The sequence below is a fragment of the Nylanderia fulva genome, unplaced genomic scaffold (genome assembly GCF_048542155.1).
Source record: "Nylanderia fulva isolate GAGA-0341 unplaced genomic scaffold, ASM4854215v1 Scaffold94, whole genome shotgun sequence".
Taxonomy (NCBI): domain Eukaryota; kingdom Metazoa; phylum Arthropoda; class Insecta; order Hymenoptera; family Formicidae; genus Nylanderia; species Nylanderia fulva.
The window spans coordinates 304,374-328,377 of NW_028191068.1; the positions used below are offsets into that span (position 1 = coordinate 304,374).

The 24,004-nt window shown below is 31.8% G+C and overlaps 1 protein-coding gene across 3 annotated transcripts; it reads right to left on the bottom strand.

Annotated features, from left to right (window-relative positions):
• Positions 1-313: 313 nt before the first annotated feature.
• Adcy8 (adenylyl cyclase 78C) lies at positions 314-23,597 on the bottom strand. Of its 3 annotated transcripts, none has more exons than XM_085490012.1 (20): positions 23,425-23,597; positions 21,543-21,591; positions 20,020-20,264; positions 19,049-19,206; positions 17,689-17,878; positions 16,491-16,675; positions 15,777-15,975; positions 12,485-12,643; positions 11,459-11,688; positions 7,468-7,604; positions 6,671-6,983; positions 5,361-5,567; positions 4,950-5,047; positions 3,901-4,440; positions 3,489-3,824; positions 2,656-2,893; positions 2,340-2,466; positions 2,107-2,213; positions 1,503-1,766; positions 314-1,036 (listed from the first exon to the last, which is right to left on the bottom strand). In XM_085490012.1, exons 2-20 carry the CDS (start codon positions 21,575-21,577, stop codon positions 818-820), a joined length of 3,987 nt encoding a protein of 1,328 aa, XP_085346138.1. In that variant the 5' UTR covers positions 21,578-21,591; positions 23,425-23,597; the 3' UTR covers positions 314-817. The 3 variants fall into 3 exon arrangements, with proteins under 3 accessions (XP_085346138.1, XP_085346136.1, XP_085346137.1); XM_085490010.1 differs by having other exon boundaries at positions 21,543-21,701; XM_085490011.1 differs by having other exon boundaries at positions 21,543-21,717.
• Between the last annotated feature and the right edge of the window lie 407 nt (positions 23,598-24,004).

Genomic DNA, 24,004 nt, shown 5'->3' on the forward strand with positions numbered 1-24,004 from the left:
TTCATTATTATATTAGTGATTATTATTGATTTCTTCATTTTTTATTTCTTCGTTTTTATTTCTTCATTTTTTATTTCTTCGTTTTTATTTCTTCCTTTTTATTTCTTCGTTTTATTTCTTCCTTTTTTATTTCTTCTTTTTTATTTCTTCGTTTTTATTTCTTCATTTTTTATTTCTTCGTTTTTATTTCTTCATTTATTTCTTCGTTTTTATTTCTTCATTTTTTAAAAATAGCGATGCTAGAATATTATCATACTGTAGAAGAAACAAGAAACTTGAAACTGTAATTAAAAAGAAAGGCGCGCAACTCGTGTTTATATAAGATGGATTATTTATTGTAAGTGTGCTATATACATTCAACAACATCATTGTGGCAAAATGACACGGAAATGAAATTGGACAAAAAACTCCCTCCCTCGAAGCTGGATCTTCAGATCCAGATAAGTACTCATCGTCATTCATCTCATCGTTAGATCGCTGCGAAAGAAGAAAAATCGCTTCTCTCTTACATTATTTTATCTCGTTGAAGAAATTATTATTTTCTTTTAAATAAATATCTTCAAATAAAAAAATCGTAAAAGAGAGCGCAAAACTTTCTTCTTTAAAAATGGAAGTAATATCTTCCTAGACTCGAGAATATATAAAGTGCATCGTGTCTCTTCTCTCATATCTTCAGAGATCATCGTCTTCGAAGTTACACGTGTTCGAAGCTGCGATCCCTTTGGCGAGTGATCGTGAGGGATCGAGATCGAGATTTCTTGCATCGATCTATGATCACGTTGGCGACACGAACTATTCTCGGGTCTATCTCGTCGGTCTAGGTTCTCCGTAACGCTTGTTTTCTGATCTGCTTGCGACGCGCCTGGACCACTCCGTAGACGACGGCGGCGAGGCTGCGACAGGTGCTCCTGTGTCTGGGAGTGCCTTCTTGCTGCAGGGTTGCCTTGCCCAAAACAAAGTACGTCTCCATTGTGCCTTTCCCCTTCACCTCGATTAGCCCGCGCTTCTGCGTCTGGTAACCCCTCGACTCCAGAAACTGGTGTACACACAATTATATACGGTGATTTAATAGAAGTGCTATAATAATCTAGGCTAACTTCTAATCATCATTTTAGATAATTAATCGTTAAAGAATCATTGCTCTGTAGTATTATTTCTTATATTATTCGGATATTAGAAAATGGAACTTTATTATAGACTCCACTTGACATTACACTGGATCCTATCTCTATTCACTAAACACTAAGTAACAGAATTGCTATAATAATCTAAGCGAATTTCTAATCATTATTTTAGATGGTTAATCATTGAAGAATCATTGCCCTGTAGTATTATTTCTTATATTATTCGGATATTAGAAAATAGAGCTTTATTATAGACTCCACTTGACATTAAACTTGATCTCTACCCATCAAACACTAAGTAACAGTCATATAACATCGATGTTATATTACTGTCACTTAGTGCTTAGTGGATAGTCCCTTTTCCTAATGAAGTGTTACCCTGGCGATGTCGTGCGGGACTTGTATCTTTCCCATCACGCCGGTGGAGTCCATCCTCGAAGCCTCGTTGACGGTGTTGCCCCATATGTCAAAGACTGGTTTACGGGCCCCGATCACGCCACCCACCAGGGGTCCGCAGCTGATGCCCACTCGCAGGTCAAAGTTGTTGAACGAGTGAACGTTCACGTCCTCGAGACGGTGACGCATAGCGACTGCGTAGTCCACCAGTCTGCACAGGTGTTCCATGTCGTCGCCGCAGTTATCCTGCCCAATTATTCGAATTTTAATCTTCCACAAAGTCAAGATTCTCTTCAGCAGAAAATAAATTAGGCCCAATCTTAGAATGCACCTATTTTAATAAAATTGAGCAAAAAAAGAAAAATTATTTTGATGAATACAAATTGAGTCGAATAATTTTTATACAAAGCAGAGGATTTATTTTAAAAATTACCTAGTGGCAATAAGAGAGAATTGATTTGGAAAGATCAAAGAAATAAGGTATTTTTCTTGTGCATTCTAGAATTGAAGACAATATTTCCAATTAACGAATTGTGATATTTGATATTATTAAATTGTTATATTATTTCATATTTGCTATTATTACAGTTTGGCTGGGGTTTAATCCTGATGCGGCCATGTAAGTGGCGCCGACCGTCTTTATCTTCTCGATGCAGTGAAACGGCGTCTCATCCAACAGCTCGTCGAAATCAGCTGTCAAATAAATGTCAAATAAATTATACATTAATTATTGTCAAAATGGAAATATATATATATATTAATTGAAGTTTGTAAAATGACCCAATTTTAAACTAAAAAATTTGAAACTAAAAAAATCACCGATGATTTCGTTGAGCAGGCGAATGCACTCCATTCCCTTGTTCACGTCCTCCGAGTAAAATTCTGTAAAGTTCGGTACGCTGGCGAACATCACGCCAACTTTGTCCCGCGATTGGGAATAGAGTTCCTAGATTAATGTGAATTAAAGTTATTAATTGGCAGAGTCTATTTGCCTGTACAGAGTGTCTCAAAAACTCCCTTCAACAGATTTCCTGATCAAACGGTGGACACGGTTTTGATCAGAGAATCAATTATTAAGCGGATATTTGGAGAAGACACTCTATATATGTCAAATAAGACAAGATCCGGGTCTTACTTCCGGCGCACGATCCGCCGTGAGGAAGTGATGCGCCACGTGATCCGGCAGGATGTTCTTCAGAAGTTGCATATTGTTGTGTCGAGACTCGATCATGTCGCTCAGCTCTCTCTCGGCTTGTTGCTTCCAAAGGAAGTCCAGACGTGACGTCACTTCCACCAGTCTACCGTGGTAGGTGACCATCACGAGGAAGACTGTCAGGAAGGTCAGCATCTGCGCTGGTAGAGATATCGCGGATCTAAGAGAGGGATTAGATTATTTATTATCGACCAAGCATGAAGGATATGTTAACAAGTTTTGTTATTATCTGTTCAACAAAAAAAATTAATTAGAACGAGATTAGTCGTTTTTTATATTTTTTTTATACTGAATCCGGTTTCCAAATTGCTCCATCACGCCACAATTTTGAGAAATATTTCTATATAAAAGTCAAAATTTCTTTGTTATTTATTGTTATTATAAATTTCAAGAGAATTAACAAACAAAATTTTAATTTAATATAAATGTTTTTAAAAATTAACTTTTGAATTAACTGCAATTAATTTAATCTTAATTTAACTTGAACTAAATTAATTAAATTCATTGTATAAGCAACTAACTTTAACTTAATTTAATTTCAAAAAATCATTAACTTATCCAATCCTGCAAAAAACTAAGAAACAAAAGACTCGTTCCGATTATGTTTTTTTTTTGTTGAACATATTATTATCATATTATTATATTATATGTTATTATATTATTATTATATTATTGCTATATTATTATTATATTTTATATATTATATTAACACACATATTATATTATGTCATTATTGATATTGAATTGAGAATTACACGTGTCTTTCTCCTTCGGTGAACATGTCCTTGCAGACGACAAGGATCAGGACCGCGTACACCAGGACGATCGCCGCGGCTAGTGCAGTCTTCACCAGGTAATACAGTTTCAAGGCTGAAGCGAGAGCGATCAGGCAAAGAATCCATGTAAAAACCATATATTCTGGCCGGATACAGGCGGTCTCTTCAAGATCGTTAAGGTCATCGATGTTATTCCTCAAGGGGTGAGTTTGATTCTCGTCGTCGGCGACGGAGAGGATCTTCCTCTGTATTTTACGCGCGACACGTCTGTAGACTCGACTTCCGGCTTCCGGTTTCTCGTAGCGCTGCTCGTATCTGTAAAAAAATATTACAACGTTACAAAGAGAATTTTGTAGTACCCAAAAGCTAAAATTGTCGCTGAAAGACCGACCTGTAGAACCGGAAGAACTCCTTCCTGCTTCTTCCGGTCTCCCTGCCGTTCACCACTCGCGTAAGCTTCAGCTCGATATTGCTGGAGCCCCCTTCCAGGGTGCTGTTCTCCGTCGAGGGGACGATTTTCTTCTCTTCGGTCGACTCGTCGCTCAAAGCGGCCTCCAGGAACGTCAGGATGAAGTGGTCCCGGTTCGGTGACCTTGACGTGGTCGCGGTCAGCCTCTCCGGCGACGGAAGCGGGACCGTCAAGGTCGTCGTCAGAGGTGACTCCTGCTGTTGCTGGCGCTCGAGCACCATCACTTCCTGATACGGACGCACCGTGATGGAACACGTCAGAACGCCGATGATGGAGGTCAGCGCCATCAGGCTGATCACTCCGCAAATGAAGATGGTGCGGTGCTTCTTGTTGTGCACCAGCATGGACGAGGTGTGCTGCAGATACGTCGGCATGCCCTTGAACTCCTCCGCCATCACCAGAATCGACGACGCCACCAGGATCACAGTGGTCACCAGCAGGGAGATCAGGAGAATCAGACAGCTGAAAAAATTATTTTTGACTCGATTTATATTTATCAAAATCATTTTTTGGCTAATTAGAACAGTTTATTTTTCGTTGAAGAGAAACTTGAGTTTGCGAAAGATTAAAATTCGAATATTTAAGGGGATCCTATAAACGTCCTTGAGAAGTCTGTTGTTTCTTTCCTGTTTTATCGACAAAATGTGAGGTTAAATAAACTATAAATCTGAGACTAAATACAGATTTTGATAAATCTTTTTCCTGTACAAATTAAAGTATTAATATTAACAAAGGCCGAAGCGCTCTAATTCAGGTAAAAAACAATCCGTATAGCTAATAAAGAGATTTATAGTTTATTTTATTTCTAACATCACCTTTTGTCGATAAAACAGGAAAAAAACGACAGACTTTTCAAGGACGTTTAGGATTCCCTTAAAGACGAGAGCGAAGTGAAGAGTCGCATTAATATTATTGTGTCCTTCAAAGGTATATAATTACTAATTATTAATTATGGTTTAATTTTTACTTACTCGGACAAGATTATAGCTTGGCAGACAGCGATGAAGAGCCATATAACGAAGCAGCATATCATGTTGGACTTGAACATGTCCTCTCGTAATTGGTCAAACTGCGACATAATTAATTATAATAATTAGCAGAGAATATACAAATAATTAAGAAATAATAAAAATTAATTATAATAATTTTATTATACAATAGATATACATATATGAAATATCCTATACTTGCTTCAATCTTATTAACTGCAGATTTTCTATATATCGAATTTAAAACATTCTTTTCTTTTCTTTTTAAACACAAAAAATTTTATCGATATTTTATTAAGATAAAAAAAGATTGACTTAAAAAAATTAAGCTAAAAAATTTCTTACTAAAATACATTTTTAGAACATAATTAATACAATTTAGAGATTTTTTACCTTGGATTCCATGCTCTCGTCGTTATAACGCAAAGTCCACGTGTTTATGTTGGCCAACCTCATACGTTTATTACTAGCAGTTTCGATAGCATTCTTCTTTTCCTCTGCTGCCGTTATAGCTGCCTTATTGCTCGGTTTAGCCGGTTGACCGTTTTCCTCTTCGAGATATTCGGACTCCAAATTGCTCATCGATGTAGCTGTATTCAACTGTAATCGCACAGAATAAATAAAAGAAATTAATAGTAATCTTGATTGATGACAAAATTTCTCTTCAATTTCTACTAATTAATATAATAAATTGATCAATATTTGTTTGCAACTAGATTATAATGCAGCCTAATTAAACGATTTATAAGGCACAAATTTATTTATTTCATTTATTGTAATTCTTGAATTTATTTTATATGATATATAAATTCATTAATTTGCTATTTTAATTAGAACAACACAAGCGATTTATATTAAAAAGAAAGATATTTTTAAAAAAATAATAGTTTATTTAAACTCAATTAATATTTTTTGACAGAAATCAGCGCTGATTAAAAGTGTTAAATTAAATTAAATTTTAAAATAAAAATATGTTATAGAAATTAAAATAATAATGTTGTAAATAATATGTTATAAACTTTAAGCTCGAATAATATTTTTGACAGAAATTAGCTGATAGCTGTCACAAATATTAATCAAGTTTAAAGAATTTTTTAATCAGCTGATTTCTGTCAAAATATACTAATAAAACAAAAATTTGCTAATTATATTTTGAAATAATAATTTGTTAAAATAAAAAATTAAAAAGTAATATGTTGTAAATTATATGTTATAATACCTTATTCGCAGTCAATACTTTTTTTTTGACAGAAATCATCTGATTGCAAAAAGTTCTTTAAATTCGATTAATATTTTTGATAGTTATCAGCTGATTTTTGATAACTATCAAAGTTGTATAATATATTATGTATAACATATTATTATTTAAAAATTTAATTAGCAACTTAACGCTTCATTAATATTTTTTGACAGGAATCAGCTGATAACTGTCAAAAATATTAATCGAGTTTATATATTATAACATATATTATAACACATTATTTAAAACATTATTTTTATTTTTATATTAATAAAATATATGGAAAATTGAAAAAATATCAGTAATGCAATTTAATAAATTCAAGTAATGAGTAATGTAAAAATAAATTGAAATTATTTTGATTAAGATTTTTCAAATTAAAATTTAATTTCTTTAGATGATGTCATATAATTGAACGCAGGATCTATCAGAAGAGTGTAAGAAAATTCAAATTAATACTTACATTTTCGAATGGGATTTCAGGCGTCCAATCGACCCCGATCGTGTCATCGTCCATGGAATTCGGGTTGCTGTTCCCGTGAGGATTATTCATCCTGAAGCTTTTCTTGTTCTTATTCGCGGCTATCTCTTCCTCCGTCAAGACTTTCGGCCTCGACGAATGTCTTCGTCTGGATTTGAGGGGCTCCACCTGCTTGATGAGGTACGTCACGACGTCTCTGTCTTTGAGATAATTGTCCCGCTCGCTACCATAGCCGGGTTCCACCTCGTATACGTCGTTTAGGCACTTGAGCGTGTCGGCGGAAATGTGCACCCTCCTGGAAATCGAGAAATCCCAAATTTACGGAATTTGTTAATCTCGAAGTCTTTAAACGCAGAAGTGTATGTATTTTCAGGGAATTTTGTTAAATTTTAATTTCACTTTCTTTCGAAAGAAATAAAAAATTTTAAATTTAAGAATTTATATAAAAATACATCATTTCTTGCTGGTATAATATAATAAAATTAAAGTCGAGGAAAAATAAGAATTATTTTAGCTATTCAATAAAATTAACTTTATGATATTAAACTATTTATATGATAAAATTATATATATATTTGTACATACATATTTTTAATTCCTGAATTTCTATTATGTACGTAATTTTAATTCACCTAATTTCTATTATGTACATCATTTTAATTTCTGTTATAAATTTTTGTTATGTAGTAGACAATATAATCGACTTTCCATGCATTTTTTAAAAAGGAACATTTACACTTTTGTTTTTTTTAATATGATGAAAAAATCTTTTTACATACCCCGGTATTCCTCCGCTTTCAAGATGATTCGCGAGTGTGACATCATAAGACCACACATCGAACTGCCACTTTCGCAAACCCAAGACCCCACATAGTACTGATCCGCTGTGGATCCCTATCCTCATGTTCAGATCCGTCTGAAGAGAAAATATACGCGAGGAAAAAATGAAAAAATTCAAAATAATATTTTTAGAGATGTAAAATAATACACTCCTCAAAATAATTAAGAGATCAAAAAATTCTCAAAAAAATAGGCAAATTTTAAATAGGTGTAACTTTGTTTCGAAAAATGAGAATTTAAATTTTAAAAAAGATTTTTGAAGCTTGAAATCTCTACTTTCAAAAGGTCGTAGCTTTTTTTCATTTTATTCAATTCTGATATTTTTTTACATACAGAAATGACAAACATTACGAAATGGAAAATTTTCTTCTCACTTTGTAGACGTGTCGCATATAGAAGAAGATTTGAAAAATTTTTGTGATATTTTTATGTTAAAGTTTGATGTTTTCCCTGCAAAATCCTTTTTTTTAAAAATAAATTAATACAATTGTCGCTCGTATATTGAAAACAAAGTGATAAATATAAGGCCAACTTATCGAGCTGAATATTCGAGATGTTCAGTCAACTACCATTTATTACATGTATAAATTATAAAACTACAGTCATTATATTAAAACTAACGCAAATTACAATCATTCTATAAACGTTTCGACCGCACGCGGTCTTCTTCAGTATAATTATTGAAATATAAATTCTTACAATTCACATAATATCGAAATTTAATTATAGTTATTCAGAATCAAGAGTTTTTGAGCAATTAACGCGTGTTTCAATCCGTCCTGTCCAACAATGTTCGCCTCGATATGATCCCTGATTTTGTTCAGATCTCGGATAGTTTCATCGTTAATATGCGAGAAATTAACCCGTTCCGTAGGCGCTGCGATTAATAAACAATTACCGATCAACGTATGTCCAAATTATAATATGTATCCCCTACAATTGGTAGTATGCTTACCTATCATCGTTCTTCTTGACAATTTTGCTACTTATTAACAGTTATTAAGGATGACACATAACAAACCAACAATACAGAAAGACAGCTCATTTTAAACTCTACTTGATCGGAGAGCGTGCGTGTTTATATATGATCTAATATCTATGTTTTACTCGTTAATGTCCTATTTGTCCTATTATTATTTCTTGTTCGCTAATATATCCAAAATATCAAAATACGACTCGCTAAGTAACTCAGTATCTTTGTTTAAATTTAGTCCATTTTTTTGTTCCTTGATATGTAGCATCTCAGAAATGAGTCTTTTATAATAATTATTTTCGTTGTCCATGATCTTAACATTGTCCCAATTAAAAGTATGATGTTCATTTATTATGTGTTCAGAAATTACTGAATGTTTCGTTGAGTCCAATCTAATATTATTTTTATGTTCTTTCATTCGCGTCTGCAATTGCCTCTTTGTTTGGCCTACATAAGATGCATTACAATTATTGCAACTGATCTTATAAACCACATTCGAATTGCATGGATGTTTAGTTTTATCTTTCTGCGCTTTAATAATATTATCCAGTTTGTTGAGACATCTATACCCTACCATACAATTTTTATTTTTTACCGAGGAAACAATCATTTCTGAGATCCCATCTATATACGGAATGACAAAGAATTTTTTATTGACCGAGTCATTTCCTATACTTTTTGTTCTTTCTATGTTGGCCTGTCTCTCTATAATGCTCCCCTTAGATATGATGTGTTCTATCCGATGATTAATTTTGTTAAAAATCAGATCAAGAGGGTAACCATTGCTTCTGAGTATATTAATAATTAACTCCAAATTTTTATTAAAAAATAGTGGATGTGATAGCAATAGACATCTGTCTACAAGGTTATATATTATTCCAATTTTGTGGCATAATGGGTGGTTTGAATAAAATGATAACGTCCTTCCTGAGAAGGTTTCTTTTTGATACCAGTCTATATATATTTTGTTATTAATAATTTTAAGTGATAAATCTAAGAAATTCAAGCTATGGTTAACCTCTTGTTCGACCGTGAATTTAAGTCTTTCATGATAGTTGTTAAAATTATTCACAATCTGAGTCATATTAGTCATAGAGGTGGCCACTATTATGTCATCCACATAACGAAAATAAAACAAACATTCCAAATTCAACGCTTTGAGAACTGTATCCTCAAGATCTTGCATAACCAGGTCTGCAATAATTGGTGATAACGGTGACCCCATAGGGGTCCCAAACGTCTGTTTATAAATTATGTCATCAAATGTAAAATATGTAGAAGTCAATATGAATTTTATACCCCCCAAAAATTCGTTTTTCGGTATTTTAGTATTTATTCCAATGTAATCCCATCTATCGTTAATACCGTCAATCGCAAGATCCAGAGGAACGTTCGTAAACAAAGACACCACATCCAAGGAAAACATCCTATCATTCTCATCAATCTTTTTACCAGACAATATGCTGTACAAATCAAAACTATTATTAATATGACTTTTCGCTTTGGGTAGGCTAGTTCGTAAGGTGTTTTGTAAAAACGAAGCCAGCGAGTATAGAGCTGTATCAACCGATGAAACTATGATTCTAACTGGATAGTTTTCCTTATGGATTTTAGGTAATCCATACGCTTTTGGAAGGAGAGAATCACTACAACGTAATTTATAATATTCGTTTTTTGAAATATAATCTTCCTTAAGCCATCTCTTCAACAAATCATTCAAATCGTTCTCTATTTTTTTGCACGGATTTTTTTTAACAATAGTGTAAGTGTTGACATCTTTTAAAACGTTTTCCATTTTGTTAATATAATGAGATCTTTCCATTGCCACCGTAGCATTACCCTTGTCCGCGCGTGTGAATAGAACATTCGGATTGTCTTTACAAAATTTTATTAAATCTCTGTGTGCACCAAGTAATTTTTGTTGACTTACGTCATTTTTATCCTTCGTGTTCAGAAGTTGTGCAAATTTTGGAACCGCGATATTTCTGATCGTTGTGAGATTATTAATATTATTTCGTTTGCTATTACTCTCTATGTCCTTGATGAATTCATGTATCGCTGTTTTTTTACTAATATTCGGAAGACAGAATTTATCACCCATTTGCAACAGATTAGAAACGTTAGGCGGAATGTCTGTGTTGGAAAGATTAACAAACCATTTTTTATTAGTATTTTCCAAAGGGTTAATTGTATCATTGAGAAATATATATAATTAAATTTCGATATTATGTGAATTGTAAGAATTTATATTTCAATAATTATACTGAAGAAGACCGCGTGCGGTCGAAACGTTTATAGAATGATTGTAATTTGCGTTAGTTTTAATATAATGACTGTAGTTTTATAATTTATACATGTAATAAATGGTAGTTGACTGAACATCTCGAATATTCAGCTCGATAAGTTGGCCTTATATTTATCACCTTTTTTTTAAATTTAAATTTTGATCTTTCCTTACCAAATTATCGAAAATTGAAGAGAAAATGTTATTTTCATTTTGATCATTTATAACTCCGTTAAAAATCATCGTACAGCAATTTTAAGAATTGATTCTTAAAGCTGAATTTTTGCTCTATAAGATGATATGGAGACTGAATTTTTTTTTAACTGAATGAATTTTTTTACAAATAGGTGAAAATAACGAAGAAATTCGCGTTTTCTCTCTTTTGTTGAAAAAGTTACATAAAGTGATTTTTTCAACAAAAAAAAAATAAGAACATTTTTTGAAACGAAGTTACAGCTATTTAAAGTCTGCCTTTTTGTACAATTTTTTCCCTCAATTATTTTGAAGAGTGTATATAAAATATTTTTTTCTTTTATTTCAGATATTTTTTAAATAAGTAGATACAGAGATCTTATTCTCGAAAAAATGTTGGCTTTAAAATATTTGGTACAAAGACTTCTTCGTTTCATTTTTAAAAGAGTATACCAAATCGCGAGATAAAATGTCCCAGTACCTTGGTGGTGAATCTCACGTCCCGTATGGCCTTTATCATGTGCAGGCCCATCTCGACGCAGCAATGGGCATGATCGCTCCTGGCGATCGGCAGGCCGGAGATGCAGTAGTAACAGTCACCGAGGAGCTTTATGCGCAGACAGTGGTTTTCCGCCGACAGCTTGTCGAAGCGAGCGAAGAGATCGTTCAGCACCTTGACCAGTTCCTGAGCGCTGCATTGACTCGCGAGAGCTTGGGTGAGATCAAGACGGAATGAATTATTATTCATGTCTTCGACTCGTATATACAGGGTCCCATTTAACAAGCATACGTCATTTTGACGTCATTTTCTCGTTTAATGACGTCATTTTGACGTTTAATGACGTTTAATCAGTTCGCTACTTGGGGTGTTTTTAAATAAGTGCGAAGAATTTTAAAAGATGATTCTTCGTCAAAATTTAAAGGAAATTTTTTATATAAAAAAAAATGTATACTTCTTTTGTAAGAAGCTACATTTCTTCAAAGGAAAATTTAAAAATTAAGGTTAAGTGTTTTTTTCTTGAAAACTATTGAGTTTACGAAAAAAATGAAAGAAATAAAAAAGTTTCCAAAGAAATCAAGCTTTCTAGCGCATATTTTTAAATAATCACATTCCGTTGAAAAATTCTAATAAAAAATTGAATAGGGGTTGTTAGTTTCATCCCCTTGTAACGATACGAAAAAATTAAAAAAAATATGAATTAATATTCTTTTTATTAGTGGAAAACATCAAATTTTATTTTTTTAACTGGCCCAAAATTTGAGAAAAGAATATAAAAACCTAATTAATTTTTATAACTCCTTGGAGTAACTCCTCAGAGAAGAAATATATGGGGAAATGTATAATATGTTTTTATATGAAAAATCCCTCTTAATTTTCAACAAAACATCATTTTCTAAAGTTTTTCGCATTTATTTAGTTTTTTCCTTTAGTGAAATTGAAGATATATGTATGTATGAGAAAAGTGACAGTCTTTCTGCGAGCGAGATTTTTCTCTTTGAATCATACCTGTGAATCCCTTGATATCGGCAAACAGGATACTGACGTTCTCATAGCGATGGATGTATATCCGGTGGAATTGATTCGGAGTGAAGGATATCGTTCCTCCACGTGCGGTTTCGCGAGAGATGTCACGGATCATCTCCTTGGCGACGAAATCGGGTAACACTGCAATCGAGTAAGAATGATAAAAAATTAATTATTTCAATTTTTTATATATATTACAATTGGTATTTTTTATATATTATTTTTTATATTTCTTATATAATTTTATTTGTATATTATATTATATTTATTTATATTTTATATTAGAGGTACATATATGTTATATTTTTTATATTTATTTTATTATAGTATTATATATATATATATATATATATATATATATAATATAATTTTATATACCATATATGTATGTATATACATATGTATATAAAACTATATTGCATGTGCATATATTGTTAAAATGAAAAAAGTATGAAGCTATAAAAAGCACATAAATTTTAAGTTTTGAAAATGATTGTTGTAAGAGAAAATTGCTTAAAACTTGCAGTTTATTAAGATTTTATTTAAAAATATAATATACGTTTTATTAAAAAAAAAAAATCAATTTGACCTTGAATGCAACTTCACTTAACAGAGAGAAAGAGAGAGTAATTATTTTATTATAATAGATATTTATACATATAATTTATCATTCTTATATTATTATTTTATGTAACTTTTACATGGTAATAATCACTTTATAAAAATATAAAAAAATTGTGCATTGTACGTGTTCCCTATTCTTTGACATATACGAGATTTCTCGATGAAAATGTCACTATTATTGTAAATTGCCACATAATTTATTCTCTCTCTTCGTTAAATATTTCTTCATCTAATTTTCATCTGTCATAAAAAAAGTGAGAAACAGAAGCTGTTCAGCTGGCTGTTTCTAACATATCTCAAGCTTTATCTTCAAGTTCCTGAAAAGGGTTCTTCAATCTCCAGGGCTTATAACTTTGTATATAACTAACAAAAAGAAACGCCTCGCGACATTATACATATCAATTCAGGGAAAACACAAACAAATTGTACGGCGAGCGTTACGTTGCGAGAGGGATAGTGGGTCAGAGGTTGCTGGTGTATTTATGTAATCCCGGTGTAATGTGTACTCGACGACGACGTGTATTTTTGTCTAGGCTACGAGGAGCAGCATCGGATCGATATATCGGGATCTTCCTCTCTCTCTCTCTCGCTCTTGGCGGAGGAACAACGCCGACGTAACGTAAAAGGCTATCGGAAAAACGTGCGTCCAATCGGCGCAATCGGCCGAGAGAGTGTCTAGTGACCCTTTTTGACACTCGGCCGAGCAAATTATGCATGGACGAGCGGCGACGCGAGTTACCCGTCCCGCGCGTGTGTCGTTTTACAATAAATATACACATATAAATATACCTCCAGCCTAGTTACGATCCCACGATGAGAGCGAGTCTCCTTCTCGAAGGCTTCATCTCGAGAGAGAGAGAGGGATCTTCGAGTCGCGAACTCTCTAATCGCGTGTTTCACATGAGCTCCATGATTGATTAACTCCAGCTTGAACGTTAATTCGTGTCCAAAGATCTTGCTTTAGCAAGAAATTTATTTGCTTTTCTTTAGCAATGCATAATTCGTCACCTTTCCATCAATGTATGGATACCCTTTTATCAATTTATGGGTATCAACTTGGTATTTTCGACACATTGCACTGTGACATTTTTTTTAGAACAGTTGCTGGCATCGAACATTCTTTATGTGTCGTTTTACAGTACATATATGTACATAAATACACCTTCAGTCTAGTTACGATCCCGCGACAGCTAGTCTCCTCCTTAAGGCTTCATCTCTTCGAGAAAGAGGGACCTTTGAATCGTGGACTCTCTAATTGTTCGTTTTACATGAGCTTTATGATAGATTAAGTTCAGCTTGAACACTAATTCGTGTCCAAAGATCTTGCTTTAGCAAGAAGTTCATTTATTTTTCTTTATCAATGCATAATTCGTCACCTTTTCATCAATGTATGAATACCCTTTTATCAATTTATGGGTATCAACTTGGTATTTTCGACACATTGCACTGTGACATTTTTTTTAGAACAGTTGCTGGCATCGAACATTCTTTATGTGTCGTTTTACAATACATATATGTACATAAATACACCTCCAGTCTAGTTACGATCCCGCGAGAGCGAGTCTCCTCCTTGAAGGCTTCATCTCTTCGAGAAAGAGGGACCTTTGAATCGTGGACTCTCTAATTGTTCGTTTTACATGAGCTTTATGATAGATTAAGTTCAGCTTGAACACTAATTCGTGTCCAAAGATCTTGCTTTAGCAAGTTCATTTATTTTTCTTTATCAATGCATAATTCGTCACCTTTTCATCAATGTATGAATACCCTTTTATCAATTTATGGGTATCAACTTGGTATTTTCGACACATTGCACTGTAACATTTTTTTTAGAACAGTTGCTGGCATCGAAGATTTTTTATGTGTCGTTTTACAATACATATATGTACATAAATACACCTCCAGTCTAGTTACGATCCCGCGAGAGCGAGTCTCCTCCTTGAAGGCTTCATCTCTTCGAGAAAGAGAGACCTTTGAATAGTGGACTCTCTAATCGTTCGTTTTACATGAGCTTTGTGACAGATTAAGTTCAGCTTGAACACTAATTCGTGTCCAAAGATCTTGCTTTAGCAAGAAGTTCATTTATTTTTCTTTATCAATGCATAATTCGTCAGCTTTTTATCAATGGATACCCTTTTATCAATTTATAGGCATCAACTGCGTATTTTCGGCGCATTGCACTGTGACAATTTTTTTATAACAGTTGCTGGGCATCGAACATTTTTTTCCGTTAAATTTTAGAAGGGCTCCGAAAACAAAGGCTCTTTGTATTTTTTTTCGAGCAGAGAACAGTTCCGATACATTTTGAACGTTTAAAGTTGTTTCGGGTACCTGGGTACTCATTCATTGACAGAAGATGGTTTAGATCTAGCTTCTAATTTTTTTCAAAGTTTTTCTCACTATTAATTATTAGATTCATTTGATGGATATTTTTTCTACTGATTTGATGTACCTGAATAAGCGTGTTAGATATTATTCATCAAATCTCTACTACAATAAATCTTCATAAAATACAAGATTAATTAATTAATTGTATGATTGGAAGCATTTATTATTTATCCTTAGAATAAATCATCTAAAAGGACATATTGTAAATATATTATAAAGCATGAGAGAAGAAGCAGAATTATGCAAATTTTTTTTGCTCTTTTACCTGAAAGCAGCAGCTTCTCCTGCCGATTATTTTCATTCTGCGTGCGCTGCCGCGTCTCCGTCGAACGATGGGTCTCGAGGAAGGCCTGTCGTTGTCCTCGGTCCGTCAGGTACTTGGTGTACATGCCGGCCAAGTTCACGGCCAGGTACAGCAGCACGTTCGTCGTCAGCATTCGGACGATGCACGAGACGTCACGCAGCTGCGAGAAAAATTTTTAAATTTTGTTCACTCTAATTTAAAGGCTTCGTAAATTAATAATCGAAATTAAACAAAATTAAAGAACTAAAATCAAATATAAAAATTGCAAAAAATGTAGCTTAAGTTATTAAATAAAATTAATATGTATATATATTAAATATATATAATATATATATATATATATATATATATATATATATTAAATATTATATTATATTATATATTTATATTATATTTGTAATTTTATTGTTGCACTTTAATTTTTTTACTTTAAAAAAATTTTCCAATTAATCGTAAGAGAGTCACAGATTTAATGTTTGAAGATTATAAATATGTGAAAAGAAAATCGAGAAAAATTTTTTTTCATTACATTATTTATTTAACATATAAAACATTATCTTACTCGTAATAAAAATTTTGTCTTTTAATTGAAAAAAAATTCGATTAAGAAAATGTCTTCGAAGAAGCAGATTTTGGGGGTGAAAAAATTCCAAGGGATAAAAAAAAATCCCTTACATATGTGGAGTCCCGCAGGAGACTTATGCCGGCCATCACCATGTGTGTTAGCGCCGTTCCGTAGCCGGCGAGGACGCACCATCTCAAAGGCAGGGGTAGCATCGCGTATGGCGCGTACACCACGAAGAGTATGTACCACATGAGTCGTTGCTGGGTGGTAAAGTTCAGACCGGCACCTATGAAGCCTGCGAAAAAAAAAATTTTTTCCAAGGGAAGGCACGATTAAAATTTTTATTTTTGTTTATTATTTTCATTTTTTTATTTTAAATATGCAAATCAATTCCAGTGCTATTTATTAAAAAAAAAGTAAATGCTTAATTTTTTTTACTTATTCCATAGAGTTTTCCAAGGGGAGGCATGATTAAAATATTTTTTATTTCTTATTTTTTGTTCCTTTTTAATTTTTTTGTCATTTTATATTTTCATTTTTTATATTAAATATGCAAATAAAATTCCAGTATTATTTATTCAAAAGGATAGCAAATGCTTAATTTTTTTATTGATTCTTAGAGAGGGAAAAATTTTTTTTCCAAGAGAAGGCATGATTAAATTTTTTTTGTTTTTAAAAAATTTTTTTGTCATTTTATTATTTTTATTTTTTATATTAAATATGCAAATAAATTTCAGTGTTATTTATTCAAAAAGAGAGTTAATGCTTAATTTTTACTGACTCTTAAAGCCGGATCTCTTGCCTCCTCATGGACGTCAATCATGACGTCCTCGTTTTCTCCCGGTCGATATAAAAGGTGTGGAATATTTCGGAGCTTATTGTCGCGCATATATAAAATCTGAACCCCAGTAAAATTACCGGTTTCGGTCTCTGCCTTCGCTCCACGCTTCAACGAGCTCGATTTTAGCTGACCAGTAGAGCAAGACGCCGCTCGATTCAACGACGGACTCGATAGAAATGAAATATTGACGACCCCGAGTATGTGAGGAGCCATCACAATAGTGTGCGAAAACAAATTTCGTCGACCGGGGAAAACGAGAAGCTTCACTTTGGCTTTACATATAAATATCAAATATTTTCAATCCCTCGTCTCCGGGAGAGATTTTAAAACGCGATAATTTTCGTGGACGCAGAAGAAGCGACGAGCGAAAGGGGAGGATATTTCCAAATGGAGTAATTATAATTGCGCGCCGAGTTTATAATTACGGGGATCGATCGGGAGGTCGGAACGAGTCGCGTGGGCCTCACCTTGGGAGTTTATTAATAACCAGGTGAATATCGAGGCCCAGTACAGATAATTGCTGGAGAAGCATTGCCACCAGCCGAGCACGCACACCACCAGATTCGCCGCCATGCAACACACGGCCCAGGACAGGCCCTCGATGAGACCGCCATTGTTTGGGTCCCGTTGCCAGAGCCAGATCGCAGTTAACGTGATCTGCGACCAAAGATCGTCTCGATTAAATTGCAGCCTGAAAAGTACCCTTAATTTCAGCCAGGGCGTTCTTTTATATGGGGTAAAAGAGGGAAATTTTAGTTTTTTGCCATTATCTCGAAAACTATCAATTTTTCGAGAAAAATGGTTATTATGAAAATTATAGCTCATAAAATTCTCTACAAAAAGATCATTATACTTTTTTTCGCACAACTAATCGTTTTTAAGTAAAACGTGCGGTTAAGTAAAGTTGCTATGTCTATAGTTCGTTATATAATTATTGACTTAATTCACTCTATAACTCTTTGAAACGGTTAATTCTACGAAAAAAAGTATAATGACCTTTCTTGTAGGGAATTTTATGAGCTACAATTTTGTTAATAACTATTTTTCTCGAAAAATTGATAGTTTTCGAGATAATGACAAAAAACTAAAATTTACCCCCTTTTATTCCCCATTAAAAAACCCTTAACTAAAATTAAGGGTACTTTTCAGGATTTCATTAGAACATCGAAATAAAGGTCTCCACAAAAATTTAGCTTGATTATAATTTTTTTGAAGTCAAAGTCTAACTTTACTGGACTATTTGTTTTCGAAACAAAATACAAAGATCTTTTGTACTCGAAAAATACAACAGAAAAGGATGTTCAGCAGCTAAAAAGACAATTTCCATACATTAATGGAAAAAATATACATTGACAGAAAGGTTAAATAAAAATTTATAGGCTCTTCTATTAACTTCTTTTTTTGCCGTGTCTTATTTTTTTATCAATTATACTTTCTATAGAAGCGATTTGAGATTTATTGATGATAAATTTTTAATTTAAAGTTTCACGGAAAATAGATTTTTAATTTCAAGAGAGAGATTTAAGATAAAATTCGAATCTATTTTATAATTTCGCAAAGTTGCGATTAATAATTGGCTGATTTTTCACTCGAAAATTCGATAAAAAGCAGAACATTTTTTTATCTTAATAATAATGATCTCAAATCAATTTTTAGAGATAATAATATTAAAGATTTTTAGAGATAAATCATTTTACAAAGAAATAATAACTTATCTTAAAATATACTTTTCTCTAAAAAATTTATGTACGATTTTATTTAATTGCATCATTTACTTTTCATATAATTTTTCTGTACGAAATTATTTTTTTCTGTTGTTTTACTCACTTTCAGGCCGAGGTCCACGATGTTCAGCGTTATCAGGGACTTCTGCCTCTGTCGATTCGAGTAGAGAAGATAGGATGTCTCCAGCTGCTTGCTGTGAAAGCTGTTAGTCAGCGAGGGTAAGAATATTCCCTTGTACAGCATCCCCTTTTTGAAGACATCTAAAACGCAACGTTAACGTCTAACTTCAAACTAAATCAAAATTAACGATGGGATTAAGTATTTTACAAATATTAGATTTGAATTTATTTTTGTATGGTTTAGAACTTTATGATTATTTCGAAAAAAACAGTACTTTTAAATGGAACAAGATAGATTTAAATTCTTTTTAAAGAATTTTTTGAAAATTATTTTGTATACTATTTTACATACTATTAAAAATAATTAATTGAAATTATTTTATATGTATATCTACTCATGTGCATACATTTTTATTTTTTTCTTATATATATATTTTTCTTCTTTATATTTTTTCCCTTTATATAAAAATATGTAATCTTACATTATTTTTATAGGATATAAAACAAAAAATATTTTGTTAATCAAAAATTTTAAAAGAATTTAAAATATATACTATAATAATATTAAAAATAATGAATTAAAATAATTTTACATGTATAAATCTATACACATAATAATAAATATATATATTACATAAAATAAAAAAATACTTCGTAAATAAAATAGAATTATATTATTAAATATATTATTATATTATATATTACTATATTAAATATATATATATATATATATTAAATATATTGATTATATTATTATATTATTATATAATATAATAATATATTATTATATATTATTAAATATTATTACATATTATTTTATATTATTAAAAAATAATGATTAGAAAATAAAACTTGGTTATTAGTTTCGACTATCGAATTTTCAAGCACGTATCGAACTTAAATTCTAATGAGGGCTTCTCTTCGAACGAGAAGAAACTCGAGGGAATTTCGTACCGCGTTGGGTCTGAGCCTCCTCATCGGGCACAGGCTGTTCCGCGCCATCGGCGGCTTCCGCTTCCGCTTCCTCGTCGTTTTCCTCGTCGAGCTCTTCATCGTCGTTCTTGTCCTCGGCGACGATCTCGGGATCCGCGTTGGACTTCCGGTCCTCCCACGCCGCCAATCCTTCCCGGCCCAGCCTCTCGGAGGTCAGTTTCTTCACCGCTTTGATCCATAATTGTTTCCTCGGCGAAATGCTCGACCTGAATTTTCATCAAGATACGAATTTTTAAATTATCGAACGAGACAGACAATTAATATAATGCCGCGAAGCGTGAAATTTGTCGAGAGTATGATTCCATCAGAGATCGCGGACTAATCTTTGGTGAAAAAGAAAACAAAAAAAATATATATATATATATATATATATATATATATATATTGTAAAAATATTTTAAAAGAATTAAAAAAATTATTTTAAATGAAGTTTTTATTAGTATTATTAGAAATAATGAAATTAAAATAATATTTTAATATTATTCTATTAATGCTATAACAAATTTTATTCAGAATAATTTTTAAAATTCTTTTAAAATATTTTCAAAAAATTTCTTCATATTATATATTATAGAAAATAATTTATTTTTGTTATTTATTATGGTATATAAAATTGTTTTAATTTTATTTCTAATAATATTATTAAATATTCATATATTTTATATATCTTATATAATTATATATTTTATATATCTTATCAGTGATAATAACTAATTCAATTACTAATTGATTCTTCTCAATGACATTTCAATGTTTGCAAAGTTATATTTATCACTATCAGTTATCAGAAGATAATACACTGATTTTATTTCAGAAAAGAGTGTATTCTATGGTTATTTAATTAAAAAATTGGAATTCATAGAATGTTTCGAGAGAAAATATTTATAATTGTATATCTTGATAAATTATATATAAATAATAACATTATTAGAAACAAAATTAAAATAATTTTATATACCTTAATAAATAACAAAAATAAATTATGTTCTATAATATATAATATCAAGAAATTTTTTAAAAATATTTTAAAAGAACTTTAAAAATTATTTTGAATAAAATTTGTTATACAATAGTATTAATAGAATAATATTAAAATATTATTTTAATTTTATTATTTCTAATAATACTATATTAAAAACTTCATTTAAAATAATTTTAAAAATTCTTTTAAAATATTTTTACAATATATATATATATATATATATATATATATATATTTTAATATATATATAAATATATATAATGCAAATTATAAAAAATATTTTGTTAATAATGGAATAATATTACTATAGAGAAATTAATGCTAAAAATAATTCTATATTCAAATTACGCTAATAAAATTGTCGGATATAAAGATTTATTTTTATAGATAAATTTCTAGAAAAAAACGAGATGTGTAATTAAAAATATCTCTCTTTTTTTTTGCAGATGGAACAAATTTCACACTTGACGGACGGACAAGAAAAAAGCCAAGGATCACTCACTCGTTGATGCTCGTGACATCGCTGTCCAGCATCATGCTCCAGGTCTGTTCTGTAATCATTATCTCCCCGATGATCCGCGGATCACGACTGACCGCTCACGTTGTGATCGTCAGTAAGGCAACAAGTGCCTTAGTGTCATCCGGCATTGTTCACAGACACCTTGAATAAAAACTGACTGCGAGGAAGCGACGATTGCTCGCACCACTGCGACGTTTTTCGAAGCGAAACGTCGTTTCTCGAGAGAGAAATAAATAAAGAAAAATAAATAAATAAATAAATAAAAAAAAAAAAAAACAGAAACGCGACCGAGAGAGAAATAGAGGTGCCGAGAGAAAATCGGATACGTTTCGTGTATCAAAATTCGTTTGAGATCGGGCTTTTACTAGATCCGCGTGCTTTTCACGATCGACGAGATGCGAGAGAGGCGTCTGGTCTGGGAAGTGTCATGTCTTTTTCCTTTCTCTTCGGCGTATCGGGTCGTGACGAAAACGCCTCCACGGGGACGCCTACGCGTTTTCCTTTTTCCTCCAACACTTTTACGTGTTCCTTTAATCGCTCCAATATTGTCGACTTCTTCCTCGATACGCGAGGTTTGGCGGAAAGGAAACGACATCGTAAGAGGACAAAAGAGAAGCATTACTCGTTTCTTACACCTTGACGGGTTAAATTTTATTTGACATTTAAATTTCGAATTTTAAATATATTTTAGTAATTAAATATAGTTTTTATTTAATATTAAAATAAACTATTAAAATTATATTTTATATTTAAAGTAAATTAAACGTGTGTTAAAATATATTTTAATATATTAAAACATATATTTTAATATTAAAATATATTTAAAATATTAAAATATATTTTAAAATGTATTTTAATATATTAAAATATTAAAATATATTTTAATATGGAAATATATCAATATTTCAAAATATTTAATATATTAAATTATATTTTAAAATGTATTTTAATATATTAAAATATATTTTAAAATATTGAAATCTATTAAATATATTGAAATATACAATTGAAAAATAAATGCTTAGCTTCGTCATACTATGTGATATATTACAATGATAATATCAGCAAAAATGTGACATACATGAAATAATAATCAATAAAACTGTGTATATAAAATAATAAATATCAAAAATAATATATGGAGAAAATGAGATTATGCAATCTTTCGTCGAGAGGAGAGACTCGTGATGTTATTTGAAGTAGCTTTATAGATTTATTATTTTCCAGGTCATTAGGGATTAATTACACGGTATAGCATCCTTTAATCCTCTCAATAATGTGTTCTCCATCCACCATTTCTGCGATGGGATCTTTCTTTCTTCTCGACGGCCGCGCCTCGTATATTTTCACGACACGCGAATCCATCGAGATTTCTCGTTCCTTTCGCTTTTCGTTATTTTCGTCACGACACGATACGCGCGATTCTCGGATGAAGTAAACGAGATATTCAATCACAGTGCAAAAAAGACAAGTTCAATAAAAAAAAAAAAAAAAAAAACGCCATTTATTTATCGAAATTTCTCACTAAAGAGTTACAATCGTAAAATCTCGCGTTTGTCTCTCACAAATAAAAATATTATATGCAAATATTAATTTATGAAATTTTAATAATAATTTTCGAAATTCTTAGTAATAAATTTTTTTTTAATAATCACCAAATAAGTCGAAAAAAAAAGAGAGAGAGAGAGAGAGAGAGAGAGAGAGAGAGAGAGAGAGAGAGAGAGAGAGAGAGAGAGAGAGAGAGAGAAATAAGTATAGAAATGTTTCACGCGACTATATATCTCGTTGCAATTTCAATGAGAGAGCACAGGGATGCAACCCTGTTGCATGTATATGATTTGAAGCTCGATTACGAGCGGCTTACCTTAATCGTCGATCCTCGAGGGCGAAGGGAACAACGGCTCCTTCCTGTCACTTCCCGGAGTCATCGAGTTCGAGGAGTCCGCGGGAACTCGAAAATCGCGCGCGCGCGCCTCTCTTGACGAGCGGAATCTACGAGGTGTCCGCGAAGTTCAGCCCGCAAGTCGTCCCCCATCGGGCTGTCATCCCTCTCCCGCTTGTTGGATCTCCCGACGATCTCCCTCCGGCGGAGGGGCGTAGCCGGGCACCTTAGAATAGCGATGCTATCATTATTGAAGGATATGTATATGTGCACTGCGTGCAATTAATTGGACGTTTTTTTTACCCCCGCCTTGGATTTATATGTTATTATATATTTTTTATATTTTATATATTTATTTTATATGTTATTGAGTATAGAGGAAATAAGTAATAATAATTTATATATTATTCTGCCGGAAATAATATATAAAGAATATATATAATCTTTTGTATATTAAAATTTAATTTATAATAATATAATAATATATAATATAATATAATTATATATTAATATATATTAATATTAAATAATTCATATATTATTATACAATAGATTTATATTT